Consider the following 16,123-nt stretch of genomic DNA (forward strand, 5'->3'; position numbering starts at 1 on the left):
TTAACTGGAGGACACTAGATCCTTGTAGTCCTTTTTAATGCTGAAGGTGAAAAATTGCACTCATTACAGGACACACTGGTAAGCATATGGCTACTAAACTGTTTGAAATTATTTCTGCTTTCTAAAAGTTCACCTTGTGGCAATAATTGCAATGAAGTAAAAGCTGCATTCAAATCTGGATGAGGGGATTAAATAAAGTTAGTTTTCATGTCATGTTTACTGGACAATATGGGTGTCCAGAGGTGAATGACATAAATCAGAAAAACGTTGCACTGTAATTCAGGGCTCTATAAATAAAACTGAATTGAATCGAAATAAACGGTATAATTGATGGTTAAGATGCATGCTGGTGGGCACATCGCACAATCAAGTGTTCTGTGCAACAAGTTCAGTGTAGGCAGACAAAGTTGAGCTGAAAAGCATTTAGGATTGCATCTTTTACTTGCTTCATCTCTCAGTTAAAGAAATGGTTTCAACAGAATTTGTAGCACAACCTTAAAAAAAAAAAGTAGACTGTTCCTGTACATAAACGGTGCTTTATCTTTGTTGAGACAGGACTTCACACGAGTTTGTGTTATCCATGTGTTACATGTTCTTATGAGCTTTCATTGGCATGTATTCTGTGATTCACACCTTGGAGCAGAAGCCTCTTTAAAATACGCCGGGTGACCCAGTCTTCTTGTTGGGCCTGAGCATTGCTGAAAAAACTTGTGGCTACAAACAAGAGACGAAAACACCACAATTTGCAGTGAAAGCGCCTGCAGCCTTTGAAACCAAAGACAGAGTTTCACAGTATGTCAGATTGGTGCTCTGTGAATGTTTTTCCCTGAGTCTGAGTTTTTCCCTATGTACACATCCTCTGATGCCCCGAGCCAGCTAAGGAAGAGAATATTTGCTACAAGCCACCCAAAATGTAAAGTGGTGACATTTAGGTGTCTTCAGCATGACAAGATGTCCAAGTTGAAAATGCTCAATGTCTTGGTTGTTGCAAAACAATCATTGCTGCCCATTGGCTAGTTTTCCTTTTAAAGTTTTTCATTTTGAGAAGTCTTTTCTGGAAACATTCATGATGATGCACTGTGTTATGCAAAAAGCCCCTAAATTCATATAAAGGCTGAAACAGGGGCTTGAGAAAGTTTACACTTGGCCAACTTTCTCACCTTCATACAGCTGAAGTGTATGCGATGGCCATGAATGTTGCAACATAAGTTTCAGAGATTGTACTCTCCCATCCAATTTTGTCTTTGGAAATATGTGGTGGTAGAGACTGCTTGAACACCTATGAAGTATTTCTGATGGAGTATACTGGCTCTCTAAGCAATCAGTGCTCTGCTCTCTCATTTGCTGGATGCCTGGTACCACACCGCTCACCTGAAAGCCATACACTCACTTGCTTCTACTGCTGTTTTCATTTCATTTCATAGCCCAGAATGTACATGGAGTGTCTGAGTCTGCCTTTCCCTAGGAGGAAAATGACTATTGTCACCTCCCCATTCTCAGCCTTGCTGAGCCTGATGTTGTAAAAAGAGAAAATGGATTGTTCTGTAAAAGCCAAACACAAACATTATACATAAATACATTTGCAAATGATCCATCCCATGTTAGATACTCAGTGTGTACTGCACTTAGGATGAGAACAGCACAACAAAACCATTAAATTTTAATGAAATGTCCCTTAAACAAAGCCTGATGACAGCTTAAAATTCCTTTTATATTAAACAAAGTCTCTGGATTGTTGGCTCTGGATATTTGTTGCAGCAAGTTGAATGCAAAATGTATGCCTCGGAGTATTTCTCAGACAGGCAGCCCAATGAGGCTCAGTTGTTAGGTTTTAGTTATCTTTTACAATCTTGTTTTCTTGTAGTTTTATTTATTGCTGTTACTTATATAGCAAATTCTGCTGCAGTGCATATTACCACGTGTTGCTTTACCCCCTCACCCACACAGACACGCATGTTAGAGTGATATTTGCAATGTTTTACATTGCTGCAATTTAATCTATCTTAGCCTGAGGGGTCAATAGACAAACGCTGCTAATTTCAGACCCACATTTCAGTGTTCAGTCATGTAGAGTGATTATTGTCTTCAGACTAGCAGAGGCTCTTTCACACATGGCAGTAACTCCCATCCTCTTGTCTCTTCTGTGGATTCTAGTATTCACATGTGATACTTTAATCCACTGTTCTACTAAGTCATGTATGACACTGTGCAGTAACTCTGTGGGATTTAATGGAAATAATCCAGTCTCTATCTCTCTCCTCTTTCTCCTTTCAGTTTAGCAGAAGAGTTGTATCAGAAAGTCCAAAGACTCTTTGGTAAACCGCATCAGGCCACTGAAGACCTCAAGGCAGAGGTGACAATTAATTTTACTTATTTGTCTTCAGTTTTACTAAATGAATGGCTTAACACCTCCTTATCTTCTTTCTAAGATAAAAGAGAAGCTTTCGGACCATGAGGAGAAGCTCAGGGATGCCCATGGGCTGCTCATCTTTGCCCAGGGACAGACAAGTCTGGCTGGCTCACTGGCTTACCAAAACCAAGCTAACCTCACAGCCCTGGAGGTACAAGCATGAGTTTACATTGTGACCTCGTGTCCAAATTGTGTGTTTTGTGTGTAACTGATATTTTGAGATGTCAGTTAGTTAAATGTTGTCATAATGTGGTAAGCAAAGCCTCTTTAATTATCACATTGACATTGATTCACAAGCTTTGCTTAACTGGTGAATTGCAAAATATTCAGTTTCTGCAGGTGTGATCTCCAGTCATTTGTATTTCTCTACTCCAACAGATTTCCTTAAGGGAAACAAGGCTTTAAGGTGAAAACAAGTTACTGAACAAGAGGTTACTGGCAGCCAAACAAAGATATCTAGCCTAGCCCTCTTGCATGTTAAGGCGGAGAACTAAAGTCGTACTGCTTCTCTCACATGTGACATGCTTGACATTATATGGAGTGCATCCAAAACAAAAAGTATTTTTATTTAAACTGTCATTGTGTATGTCATATACTCTAAAGTGCTGAAGCTGCAGTATTTCATAAAAACCGACTCTGAACCTGAAGCATCTACATGAACGCTGCTGTGTGACGTCTTTGTTACTCCTCATCCACTCTGTACTTTCTATTGTGGCCTGGATAGCTACAGAAAAGAGCACCAAAATGACTGTTGGCACATTTTTGTACCCTTCCATGCACTTAAGAGAGAGACCAGTGCACAAATTTATGCTTATACCGATAAGCATGTTCCAGTCTTTAAGATGCTGGGGCGTGAGTCACAAAGTTAAAGGCATGAGGCCACTCGTTACCCAACGTCTGATAGTAACGTTAACGTTTTAAGTGTATTTTATTTCTGACTTTACACATAAGACAATTAAATCTTTTAGTTTCTGTCTCCTAAACTGAAAAAACAATAAAATTGCTTAATATAATCCCAAAGACTGAAATTCACCATCTATAAATCACTGACGCCACTTAATCTTATTTTTTTGAGAAGCCTTTTGCATGTGATTAATCATCAAGAAGAGCTTAGATGCAGAATAACCTCTAACAAAAAAAATAGCAAACATTTATTGAATAGATTATCCTACAGGAAAGATTATATAGTCTTCTATCTCTGACACACTCAATCAATATAGTCTCACAGCCATTTCATTAGATGCACCTTGCTAGTTACGGCTCACTACCCTTTTTGCCCTCAGAACTGTCTTAATTCTTTGTGGCACAGATTCAACAAGGTCCCAGAAACACTGCTTAGAGATTTTGGTCCATATTGACCTGATGGCATCACACAGCTGCTGCAGAATTGCCAGCTGCACATCCATGATGTAAATCTCCTAGTCCACCACATCGCAGATGAAACCAGTCTGAGATGATTTGGGTTTTGCGACATAGCACGTTATCCAACTGGAAGCAGCCATCAGAATGTGGTTACACTGGGGTAAAGGGATGGACTTGGCCTGCAACAATATTCGGGGAGGCTGTACTGTTTGAATGATGCTCAGTTGGTACTGAGGGGCTCAAAGTGTGCCTACAACATACCCCCACACACATTACACCGCCACCAGCAGCCTCAACCAGTGGTGTAAGGCCGGATGGATCCATGCTTTCATGTTTTTACCACCAACTCCTGACCCCACCATCTGAATCTGGTCCTGTTTTCTTTTAATGCAGAGGAAGCGATCTGCAGTCAGCGGAGTGAAACAGGAAGGACAGAAGGTTCTTAGAGAAGGAGAACGTCTACTGGGTGAAGCGAACCAGCTTTCTAACAACGTCAACAATGAGATCGAGGTATGGAAATAAACCTTTCGTACACTGTAACACTTTAAACCTCTGTCCACTCTAGAATATTCTGCCTCAGGTTAGTTGTATTGCTTTTGCCTTCAAGAAAGACAAATTTAGTTCTGTCTTCGGCACATATAATGTTGTTGTTATGTTTTATTAGCATTAAAAGTCGCTTTTATGTAGATCTGAGTGTCTGTTCTCTGTTCATAGGACTTGGAGAAAATGGCGAGTGAGCTCCGTACTCTTCGTGACCAGCTGGATGACAGAGTCAGTCACCTCACTTATGGTTTGAGCGATGGTCGCCTGGCTTATCGCGTGCAGGATGCAGAGGAACATGCCAAGCAACTTAACGACTCTGCAGCCATTTTAGATGGGTAAAGGGAGTATACTTTTACAGTACAGAAAAGCACATACGTAAGCCCAGGTAGTATTTACTTCAGGCCCAGTGTGATTTTAAAACGGGTTCATGTTGCTTTCTATAAGTTTTTTTTAATAACATTTGCTGGTTACAGCTTTTTATTCAGTTTCATGTTACTGTAAGTTAAATATCCAAATCGACTCTTAAGCGCTAAAAGCATACCATCATCAACTGCATGCTCAGCTTCACAGTTCACTTAAGCTGGAATATGTTATGCTCAAGTCCACCCAAAATCAAACTAATGGCAGTAAACGCTGAGACGTGAAAAGTTCTGGAAATTCTCATTATGACTTCCAGTTTAATTAAATTGCTTACCAAAGTGTGTATAACAAATAGAATAGGAAATCAATGTCCATTTCTTTCTTTCCTCTCTTCACAGTATTTTGGCTGAAGCTAAAAACCTTTCCTTCAATGCGACAGCCGCCTTCAATGCCTACAGTAACATTAAAGCGAATGTTGATGCAGCAGAGAAGGAAGCAAAGGCAGCCAAACAGAGGGCGAGCGAGGCGCTAGCACTGGTAAGAGGACGTGCACCGTCACGTATGGAAACACTTGCTGTATGTAACTTGCCCTGTATTCAGCTGCTGTAGATACCAAGCACAAGCAGTTTAGCAATCCGGACCATGAAAGTGTTCTCTCAGCACAAAAGATAGTGAGTGTGTGTGTGTGTGTGTGTGTGTGTGTTTATGTGTCACATGCAGTAACAGTAATGTAAGCTTGTGCTCTCCATTAGTCATGGCTGAGGGATCAAAGCACAGCTCTGTCCCTCTTCCTCCTTCCCTCTCTTTCTCATTATCATGACTCACACCTGAATTCTTCATTTTTCCTTCTTTTATTTTTTAATTTGTCCCATTTTCTATTCCCTTTCTTTCTTTTTTTTTTTAACCATTTTTGCTGTTTTCCCTTGAACTTTTTACATTTTAAACATTTGCCTTCGTCTTTGATTTTTTTTTTTCCTCCATGTATTTTCTCTTCTCTCCTTTTTAACTTTAATTTCCTCTGAGCCAGTTCATTCGTCTGACAGTCATTCTGCTGATACTTTACCCTTCTTTTGTTGACTCATGCGGCTCGTTTGCTTTTTTCGCTGCCTTTATTTTTTCTTTTCCTTTGGCGAGTAATATGTAAAGGGCTAAAAGTGAAAAGCAAAGGGATGAAAAAATGATTCAAAGGGTTGAACACGGAGAAACAAAGCGATGAATAGTTAAGTAATTTGAATCCCTTTCTTAGAGGATCATTTAGCAGTGCGAAGTAGTTATGCTTTGATCTTACAGTCGGTACCTCTGTATGCAGATTACTGCACCTTTACATTTTTTATTTTATTTTTTTTAATTTGTGTGTGAACCCAAAAATACTTTATTCTGAGAGCATTTTAAGTCACACAATTTGCACTGTTGCTCCTTGTATGCAGGCTTTAGGTCCAGAGATCCCAGTAAAGGAAGCAGCTCAAGATGCCCTGCAGAAGAGTCATGTACTGTTGGATCAAGCTAAACAACTTCAAAATGAGGTCCAAGGTACTGTCGCTGTATGTGTATCCAGAATGTACTATATATATAATGCAAGAAATGGGTTCCTTATACAATATAAACAAGCCTTCCAATTTTAGAGCAGTGTATCTGATATCACTGTCGTCCTACATTTGCGCCTCTATGCCTTTTTCTCAGTCACTCTTTCCCATTAGGGAGGTGAGGGAAATGATTTCATTAGCAGGCGGCCTTGGCTTCAAATCAAACCACCATCATCATTTACTTTGTGTGTGTGTGTGTGTGTGTGTGTGTGTGTAGAGAATGCAGCTGGTGTGGCCGGGCTGAAGGGCAGAGTTAAAGCAGCGAAAGACAAAACCAAAGGCCTGCTGAAAGCTGTCAATGGAACCATGGCAACGCTCAACGCCATCCCCAACGGTATGATTGCATCATTGTGTGTGTGTGTGTGGCTGTGCATGCACACACAAGTGTGGGCGAAAGATAAAGAGAGAGTGGATCAATATCAGTGTGTGGATAGAGGTCAGTTGCTCGGGTAAACTCAACTTGACACATGTCAGTACTCACAGATACGCACTCGGAAATGCACTGCGGCGATAGCAAAGTTACTGAACTGAAGTGTTACACATGTTTGTGTTTGGATCGACACACAGAAAGCTCTCAAATGTAGAAATAGTAACAGTTCAACATGGAAAAATTTGCCTTTAAAAATAAATGAATATGAATAATAAAGATTTTTACAGGATTTCCCTAGTGTGATGTCACCGTCCGCTTAGAGCAAATCTTCAGCGTGATACTTTTATAGTTTCAGTCTCAAACAATAAAAATCTGTTCATAGACTGACCCTATGCAAGTGTTGTATCAAAACAGCTGTGTTTTTGTTCTAGAGACTTCTGGTCACGTCCAGCATGATCAGAGCAGGGATTCACATTTACCCATTCAAGTTTCACTTTCTTTTACTCTGATGTCTAAGAGCTATAATCCATGATGAATATTTAAAATTATTGTACAGCATGAACTGACAGAGCATATATGTGTGCTGCGTGCGTGTGTGTGTGTGTGTGTGTGTGTATGTATGTAATGTGATGCCATAATCTAACCAAATTAATGCCAGACTTTTGCTTTGTGGAACTTAGAGTCCAGTTCTGACCTAAGAGCTATCTTGTTATTTCTTTAATAATACATAAAAATGATAGTAAATAACTGTAAAGTATATATTTGTTTAAAAAATTTGGTTTGCACAACATGAATGTTACTTATGGCAGTTACAGTACACATCTTTTATGTTTCATTCTTTGACAGACACAGCAGCTAGGCTAGCAGCCACAAAGGCTGTAGCAGCGGATGCTAATGCCACAGCCATTGACGTCCTGGAGCGTCTTGGAGATTTGAACCTGCGACTTGGTGGACTAGAGCGCAACTACACTGACCTGAAGGAGACCGTCAGCGAAGCCAATCAGATGATCCAGGACCATGAGAAAAACAGTAAAGTGCTCTTCTTTTGGTAGTTGCGTAGTCTAATATTAGTAGGCAGGTAGTAACTAATTACTCTTTCTTTACTCTGAAAAGAGTGATCTTTTGAACTTGTTTTTGCAACACTTATATCCTAATTTGATAAATTAATAACAAAATGTTAAAAATGATCAATTGGAACATTTCCAAACTTTTATCTTGTTGTTGTCTCAGATCTACATAAATTCGAAATTTGATATATTTCTCTCTGTTTCTCTTTTTTCAATCCCCACAGCAATCAGTATGTATATTTCACTTACTTTAATATGAGCACGTATTATACGTGGTGCACCAATACCATATTTTAATTGCAATATCTCACATATTTGTTTTGCTTAAATACAACAAATCACAGAGTGCACACTGTATTGAGTCAGCGTGCTCTTCAGTCAGTATCCCCTATGGCGGTATAGGCTGATTTCAAGAGCAGTATTGGAGCACCACCCATTAATATTGTGATTATCTTTAATAGCTACACGGTAAACAATAGTTGCTTCTAATAAAGCCTCCATTCGGCATGAGCATGAGAGCTCTGCACACTGCAAGGCATAGCACTTCTTTTTTAATTTTTATGTCTTCTCATTATTTTTTATCTTTCCTGGATCTTAAGCTGATACAATTTCTCCAAGTAAATAAAATAGAAGCAGTTCTCTTTGAATGCTGAGTTACACTAATTGTTTGGCTCTTACTGGCTTTGCCATCTTTCTGTCTCTTTCTCTATATTTCTCCTCCTCCTGTGATTTCCTCATCTACCATTATTTCGCTTCGTCTTCTGCAAGCTTTCTCTTTCTCTCAGCTGCGGTACTGTACCGAATAGTATCATGATAACAACTATGGTAGTGTTCTGTAGCGTTGTTGTATTTGATCTCTCTCTACCTTCAGTTCATGCTGCAGGAGCAAAAGTGAAGGATTTGGAGGACGAAGCTGACAGGCTGTTGGAGAAGCTGCAGCCAATCAAAAAGCTACAGGACAATTTGAGGCGTAACATCTCCCAAATAAAGGAACTGATTAACCAGGCCAGGAAACAAGCTAATTCAGTAAGTTGTTGACACACTGCCATGTACAACTACTACTCATAGTTGTAGGAGATCACATGTTTTATAGTAGTTTAATGTGTAATAAATGTCAGCAAGTTTGCATTTATTTTATAATATCTTGTGCAAGATTTATTATGATTTATTTGAATTTCCAGAAGCATTTGTGGCTGGCTAACACTTCGACAGGTTAAGCAGGGGACAGTTGGGCTGAATGTGTTTGCACGTACGAGGCCCAGCCGTGGGTCTAGTAGGCTTGGTTTCTTTTGATGGCTTTCTTCCACCTCACCCCTGGGAGCTATTTAGAAACATGTCGGTGCCCAACGGTTGGTTAAAACTCTGTTGCAGGACTATTTACGGCATAATAATTCAGGCATAATCTGCCTGCATTTATAAATTAGATATCAGTCTATCTGAGACTGATTGCTCTCAGTCCAAGTTGGACTTGCAGGCAGTCACCAGATGTTTGTTGTTTTTTTTAAACACTTGTGTTTTATTATACAATATATAGGATGAATTCAAACTAAAATCGAAGATTCCTTTTTGTGGAAACATTCTTAATTCCTTCACTCTTTCTTCCTGTTTACAGATCAAAGTGTCAGTGTCTTCGGGAGGTGACTGTCTCCGTAGTTACCGCCCTGATATCCGAAAAGGGAGATATAATACCATCGTTCTTCATGTCAAAACCACCACACCTGATAACCTGCTATTCTACCTGGGATCAGCCAAATATGTAAGCACATCTCAGAAAAACACAGGAGCATAAAACTTACGTGGCTCTGGGTTTAACTATCAAAAGTAGTTTGAACTTGTACAGAAGTAGAACATGTAGAACATATAGAACATATATCAAAGCAAATACAAGAAAAACATAACTTTAATTTATTGGTGATGAAATCTATTGCCTTAAAAAATGTGTCTTTATGTCTCTGGAAAATGTTCATTTTTTAAAAATGTTTCATATCGATGGATTGTTCTCATTTAATTTAATACTCAGTTGCTATGTAGAGCACCATAACATATTTTTTTTTTCTCTTGAAGCGTTCTCGTGTGCCATTAGTCTAAATTGAAAATGTTTGCATTAAAAAGCGCACACACTCTTGTCTCTTTCCCATAAACCGGCCCTCTCACACACCTTACAGGTATTCCCAAAGTGGCTTGTCTAATATGTGAATAACACATTGGCACATACTTGCAGGCACCCTATAAACATAGCACTAATTTAAGTCACCATGCTACTCCCAAGGTGTGCATACGTGTGGGTTTGGTTGTAAACACGTGTATATCTTGATGAGCAGCACCAATTAACAACAAGTTTATGTTGCCATGTACTTTAGCCTGATTTCCCCTGAGAAATCTTCACTGCATCTGACTGGAAAGTGTGGAACATTCATATGTGTGTGTTTGTGTGTCTCTACTATTTTCTGATGGTGAATAATTTAGTTTGTATAGTAATTTTGTGTGTGTGCATGCACGCCTCTTACATTTTTCTAATGGCGTGTAATACTAGTTGAATAGTAACGATGCTGCCCCGTGATCTCTACTAATGAATAATCGGCATTACCCTGGGGAGACCAGAAAGATTAGTGCATGCACTTGTGTGTCTGTGTATGCGTGTCATTTGTGTCTTCAAATGTGACCCCCTGATAATCTCTAATTGTGCATAATAATATATGAATTATAATTCTCTGCTGCATAACTCCTGCATTCTGTCATCTTAAAAGCATAGACTGTGTATAAAAGACACCTGTATCGAGGGAAAAGTAAAGCCACTGCCCATCATAAACTGTCAACTTATTCATGTGCATTACCCACAATTACAAAATCAGTATCTGTATTCATCTTGTTAAGCAGATAAATCAGCACTAAACACAGTAACCTTAACCTAAAATAAATCACAATAATGATTTTTTTGCAGTTTATTCAGCGTGTGTCTACTTTGTCTCAGGTTGATTTCTTGGCATTGGAGATGCGCAAGGGGAAGGTGAATTTCCTTTGGGATGTGGGTTCAGGTGTGGGGAGGGTCGAATATCCCCATCACACCATCCATGATGGAAACTGGCACAGGATCGAGGCGTCTCGGTAAGAAGTGCGCACTCATTCTTGTGTATGGAAATGTGCTGTACCTTTAACACAGATGGTTTAAAAACTGATGTTACATCTTATATTTCAGGAGTTTTGAGAAGACAATAATAAGAAAACATGCGTACACCCACACACAATCACAAAGTGAGTTTACAAGAAAGGGGTATAACAAAAAGAAAGTTACTGTACTTATCTATACATATCTGTATAGATGTATATAGCTAATTAGTTTTATACATTTCTTTATATTTTTTTTTTTTGTCTGTGATCCAATCTAACCACAAGCAACAGTTGCAACCAACAGTTGTTGCAGAAATAAACCAACAGTTACCTCAGGACATCTTCTCATTCATGCTACTGTGGAAAACGCACTGTTTTGGGAAATCAAGAGATTGCAGGATGTCAGCCTGTGGCACATCATTGCATAGATACAGTGTAATCTAACAAACTAGTTTTCTCTGTGAAAGCTGCAGCGATGTTTTATGCAAGACCGTCTAACATCAGGCCAATTCACACAAAGGAGATGGCCCATTTGCACCATGTATTTCCATCTGAGAAATTTCCCAAAGGTGTCTTCCAGTGGAATCACGCAGACTATCTGTCTTAAGTGTTCCCCTACACAATGTAGAAATCTTGACTTTAAACTCCAAGGTGGCCGGCTGATTTTGCCATACATCTCAGAGTTTTCACTGCAACAAAACTGGCTCCACACTCTGTTTCTATCATTCGTCTTTAGCACCAAGAGTTTATAAAAACTGATTCCAAATGGCTTCAGTCATAACAAATCTCTTCCAGGGAGTACAGAATGCCAAGCAAAAAGACAACAAACCCTCTTCTCATTCTCTCAATACAGCAATGGGTTGAATGGTACCATATCAGTATATCCTCTGGAAGGCTCTATGGCTGGTATGATGCCGACCCCAGCCAGTGCCAACTCGCCCACGGCCTTCACCATCTTGGATGTAGACCAGAACGCCTACCTGTTTGTGGGAGGGATATTCGGCTCTGTCAAGGTGCCTGTCTGTCTGTCTCAAAACATGAAGAATCTGTCTTCCTGCTGTGTTTTCTCATTATTTTTTTTCCTGTTTGTCTTTTAGAAGGCAGAGACAGTAAGAACAACAACTTTCACAGGCTGCATGGGGGAGACCTTCCTAGATGGTAAACCTATCGGACTGTGGAACTACAGAGAGAGAGAGGGAGACTGTAAGGGATGTGTCGTCAGGTATACAGTCACAATTTAATTAGAAGTTAATTATTTTATTCTTCCTTACTGATGTTGATAGTGTAGTCTTGTTATTACACCCAGTTGTATTCGTAATCATATGTAAAGAACATTTTATACAGGAACTGAGATTTATTTATAAAACCAGCCATCTTTTGCAGATATTCTGGTTTGTCTAATATTCAAGTGAGCGTTTCATTGTCTCGCCTACTTTGCATTTAATTATTTGTGACCTTTCAAACTCAGGCAGTTGGACAGGAAACAAAGCAGTTGTAAATTGGTCTTTTTTTTTTATAGCCCCCAGCGTTCCCATGGTGAAGGGACCGTTCAACTGGATGGAGAAGGCTACGCTGCAGTGGGACGACCCACCAGGTGGAACCCAAATGTCTCCACCATCACTTTCAAGTTCCGCACGTTCTCCTCTGATGCTCTGCTCATGTACATGGCTGCTGAAGACATGGTATGTGTTTAATATGGTATTAAATCCATGATTAATACTGGGGGTGATGATGGGAGATATTTTAGTTTATTTTGTAAGTTGTGAGGCGCTTTTTTTTTTTTTTTAATTTAGACAGGACAAATACTTTAAAAAGTACATCAAACAATCAAACAGGTGTTAAGCTCTTACTGCTTTATTGTCTTATGAAAATTAAAAAGAAAACATTACAGTTCTCTTTATGTGACATTAAGAATAGTGTCCAAAATCTGCTGTTTTATTGAGCAGTCAAGATTTGATTAATTGATAAAATAATTTTAACCCTTTTTTCCAGTCTAGTCCATATTGGGACCCTTTGCAGTATATTTTACACTGTGTCGTTAAATCCTATCTTTTCAGACTCGTGCTGTTATTGATTTGTACTGAATTTAAGTGTCACAGCAGTCTCTCCCTGTTTGATGCTCTCTGCAGAAGGACTTCGTGTCTCTGGAGCTGTCAGAGGGTAAAGTGAAGGTTAACTTTGACCTTGGATCTGGAGTCGGCAGTGCCAACTCATCTAAGCGCCATAATGATGGCCACTGGAAATCCCTCACCATGTCGAGGAACAAGAAACACTGTAAGCCTTCTTATATAACCTGTGCTGTGAATCAATGGAACGGATAAATTAGAGGGTATACATATTCAATCTCTCTATGTTCTGTTGCTAATAATGTATCTTCAACTCTTAACAAAGCCACGGTGTCCATAGTAGACATCGACAGCAGTGACGAGGAAAAGATTGTGGCCACATCTCTGGGGTCAGCTACTGGTCTGAATCTTAAAGAGCACCAGAAAATCTATTTTGGAGGTCTGCCAACGATTGGAAATTACAGGTACGCAAGAAGTAATTTACGTTGGTTCAGTTTATAAAAGCTTGCATGATATTCTGTGTGAGAGCTGCATATTGTTTTGCATTTGATTTACAGAAATGCTCTTTAATATTTTTGAATGTTTCATTTGCCTTAATTGATATAGTTTCCTCATGGGAAACTTATTTTGACACTTTGGGGCAGTTAAAGTAGTAACAGACCAAACCTCCACTCCAACATATCCATTATGTGGGGATAGTGCTTGCTACTAAGCACAAATACATTTTTATCCTATTTCTAAGCCCCATTCCAGAAATAGGATAACAATTAGGTCAGTGAAGACTGAATTTGTTAACCCTGAGATGAGAGAAACGCCATATTTTCTGTTCTGATAGTTAACTTTAACTTTGAGCCTGTAACCGGGGTAACCTACTCACTGGCAGGATTTCTTCAATCAACTTAGTTTAGCTTCTCCCCTCGTCCTGCACCTGAATCAGCTGACACTAGCTATCAAACCTTATAGCAGAGTGAATTAATTGACATAAACATTAAAAAAGAACTTGACCAGTTCAATGATCAAAGTAAAGATGGCAAGTTAGTTTAAGAATGTTAACATGTTTACCATATGCTTGTGTGTTTGCTAATGCTTGAATGTCATGTTCCTTCTTAACAGCATCGCAGCCAGGTAAATGAATGAATAAATAAATACATTTTATAATCAAGCACAATAAAAAAAACTGTATTCACTATTGAGCTGTGCATGAGGCTGACTCTGCTGATAATGCTGTACAGCCCACACTGAATGTACGTTTGTTTGTTGGCTGGACTCTCAGAAATCACTTTTTCTATCCTTTGTTAATCTGAATTTGCCGTTTGTTCAACATTTTGGTGGAATAACTCCTATGTATAACTCCCTTCCATATTTTATTGGCATATTCAGTAGATTTAGATGTTTGTTATCTACTTCCTGACATTTTTTAGATTGATAGGTAACTTAAAAAAAAGTGAATTATGCTGCTAAAAGAATGTTTATTGCAGTTGTTGACAAGGATTATCATATGCTGGATATTTTTTATAAACCTCCTCTTGAATAACAGATAATCAGTTATCTTGAAATGAGTAATATAAAAAAAATATCCCAGTGCATTTGTATGGACAAACGACATATTCAGATTATTCTTGTTGATGTTTAGGCGTCAATCTGCTTGCAAATTCACTGCTGCAGTAATTCAGCCATTTTTGTATGCTGCTTCACTTCTACAAGAGCAGATTGACCATTATTATGATTATTGAATACTCCAAAGTAAAACTGTCTTACCCTTCATATAGGTCAGAGGTCATTCTGAAGAGGTATGCAGGCTGTCTCCGGGACATTGAAATCTCCAGAACGCCATATAACCTTCTGAGCAGCTCAGATTATACTGGTGTCACTAAAGGATGTAATGTAGAGGTAAGTGAACTTTTATGAAACATCCCGCATAATTGCAGACCCTCTGGTTACAGTATTACATATTTTAGATTTGCTACATATATAGAGATGTGTGAATGCGTCTGGTCGGTGAATACATACATATAATTGACATAACATCCAGTAAATGGGGAATCTGAAAAGGCATTAAAATCTGTTAATTGGATGACCTTGCAATTCTTCAGCTTTTTTTTTTTTTTCAACAGCGCATGTCACTTTCATTCTTATTTGCCTTTCACTCGGTTGCTTCTTTATGTAAGAAGATGGTTTCCCCACAAAGAATAAAGTAAAAAGGCAAAGACGTGTTTAATCTGCAATACCTTTTTCATATTCATGCTCCTCTCACACACACAAACTATTAATCAGTGCATTTGTAAGAATATACACACTTCTTAAATTGCTTTATATATTTTAATCTTTCAAGCCTATTATGCAAACACACTCATGGAGCTTTCAACAGCCATGCAAGGTTTTCACCATGACTAGTGCTATTCATACTTCAAAAAAATGCAGCCAAAGCGTATCAAGGCCCGGGGAATGTTGAAGAAGAATGCTGAAGGTCTTTCTCTTGTTTTCTGTGTGTGGTGGTGGTAGAGAGGAGGTCACAGGCTGGGGACCTTTGTCTTTTTGGAAAAAAGCAAGTCTAATGTGAATGATTTAAGATAAAGACTAGTTTAAGCATAGTATAAAGTCAGGTTAAGGTTAGATCTAGGCAAGTAGTGGTTGTTTAAAAAAAAAAAGTCCTTAAAGTAATAAAACCACATGGGTAGGCATGTTAAAAAGAGGGGGAGAATTTCATTTTTACAACTACCGTAACAAAAGGAAAGCTGGATGATGATGCTCCAGAAAGTCTGTGCGAAACAGTGTGCCACTAAAATGCGTTGCTGTTCTTTGAAAAACCTTGACTAAAATATCAAAAAGTCATATAGGTTTGATCAACTACATTCAGACTTGTGTAGTCGTTTTCACTCTTTTCTGTTTGACTTCTGCATTGTAGGCATGACGAACAGTGCTGAACTAAATAACTGATCTGTCCATTGACGTACTTAAATTAAAATGCATGTCAAGTGAAACTGTTTCTTCTTTGTTTGCAGAACCTGCACACAGTCAGTTTCTCTAAGCCAGGATACATGGAGCTGAGTGGTCTATCGCTGGCCGTTGACACAGAGATCAGCCTGTCATTCAGCACTCTAGAAGACACTGGGACCATACTGCTGGCAGTAGGCGGAGGGTCACCAAACAGACAGAAGGTTGTTGTTATTTTATTAGTTTTATTTGGTCCATCTGTTTTACTCACTGAGTCACTCCAATACAATATACTTCTTAAATCTTAACTGTGCTTTATT

General features: G+C 38.9%; 1 protein-coding gene across 7 annotated transcripts in view; it reads left to right on the forward strand.

Moving 5' to 3' along the window:
* The window catches only part of lama2 (laminin, alpha 2), a 202,470-nt gene that overhangs the window by 164,503 nt on the left and 21,844 nt on the right, over nt 1-16,123 (forward strand). For 3 of the 7 annotated variants that reach the window (XM_039599289.1, XM_039599293.1, XM_039599294.1), the window contains exons 40-59: nt 2,275-2,353; nt 2,430-2,561; nt 4,166-4,282; nt 4,487-4,650; nt 5,074-5,212; nt 6,103-6,205; nt 6,476-6,592; nt 7,475-7,657; nt 7,920-7,925; nt 8,567-8,721; nt 9,308-9,451; nt 10,667-10,800; nt 11,657-11,816; nt 11,901-12,025; nt 12,323-12,485; nt 12,933-13,077; nt 13,195-13,333; nt 13,983-13,994; nt 14,639-14,759; nt 15,872-16,027. In XM_039599289.1, the coding sequence (XP_039455223.1) occupies nt 2,275-2,353; nt 2,430-2,561; nt 4,166-4,282; nt 4,487-4,650; nt 5,074-5,212; nt 6,103-6,205; nt 6,476-6,592; nt 7,475-7,657; nt 7,920-7,925; nt 8,567-8,721; nt 9,308-9,451; nt 10,667-10,800; nt 11,657-11,816; nt 11,901-12,025; nt 12,323-12,485; nt 12,933-13,077; nt 13,195-13,333; nt 13,983-13,994; nt 14,639-14,759; nt 15,872-16,027 (2,494 nt within the window). The remainder of the gene's footprint in view (nt 1-2,274; nt 2,354-2,429; nt 2,562-4,165; nt 4,283-4,486; nt 4,651-5,073; nt 5,213-6,102; nt 6,206-6,475; nt 6,593-7,474; nt 7,658-7,919; nt 7,926-8,566; nt 8,722-9,307; nt 9,452-10,666; nt 10,801-11,656; nt 11,817-11,900; nt 12,026-12,322; nt 12,486-12,932; nt 13,078-13,194; nt 13,334-13,982; nt 13,995-14,638; nt 14,760-15,871; nt 16,028-16,123) is intronic. The other 4 variants (XM_039599292.1, XM_039599295.1, XM_039599291.1 and 1 more) reach the window with 3 other exon arrangements.

Source organism: Oreochromis aureus, linkage group 15, assembly GCF_013358895.1.
Source record: "Oreochromis aureus strain Israel breed Guangdong linkage group 15, ZZ_aureus, whole genome shotgun sequence".
Lineage (NCBI taxonomy): Eukaryota > Metazoa > Chordata > Actinopteri > Cichliformes > Cichlidae > Oreochromis > Oreochromis aureus.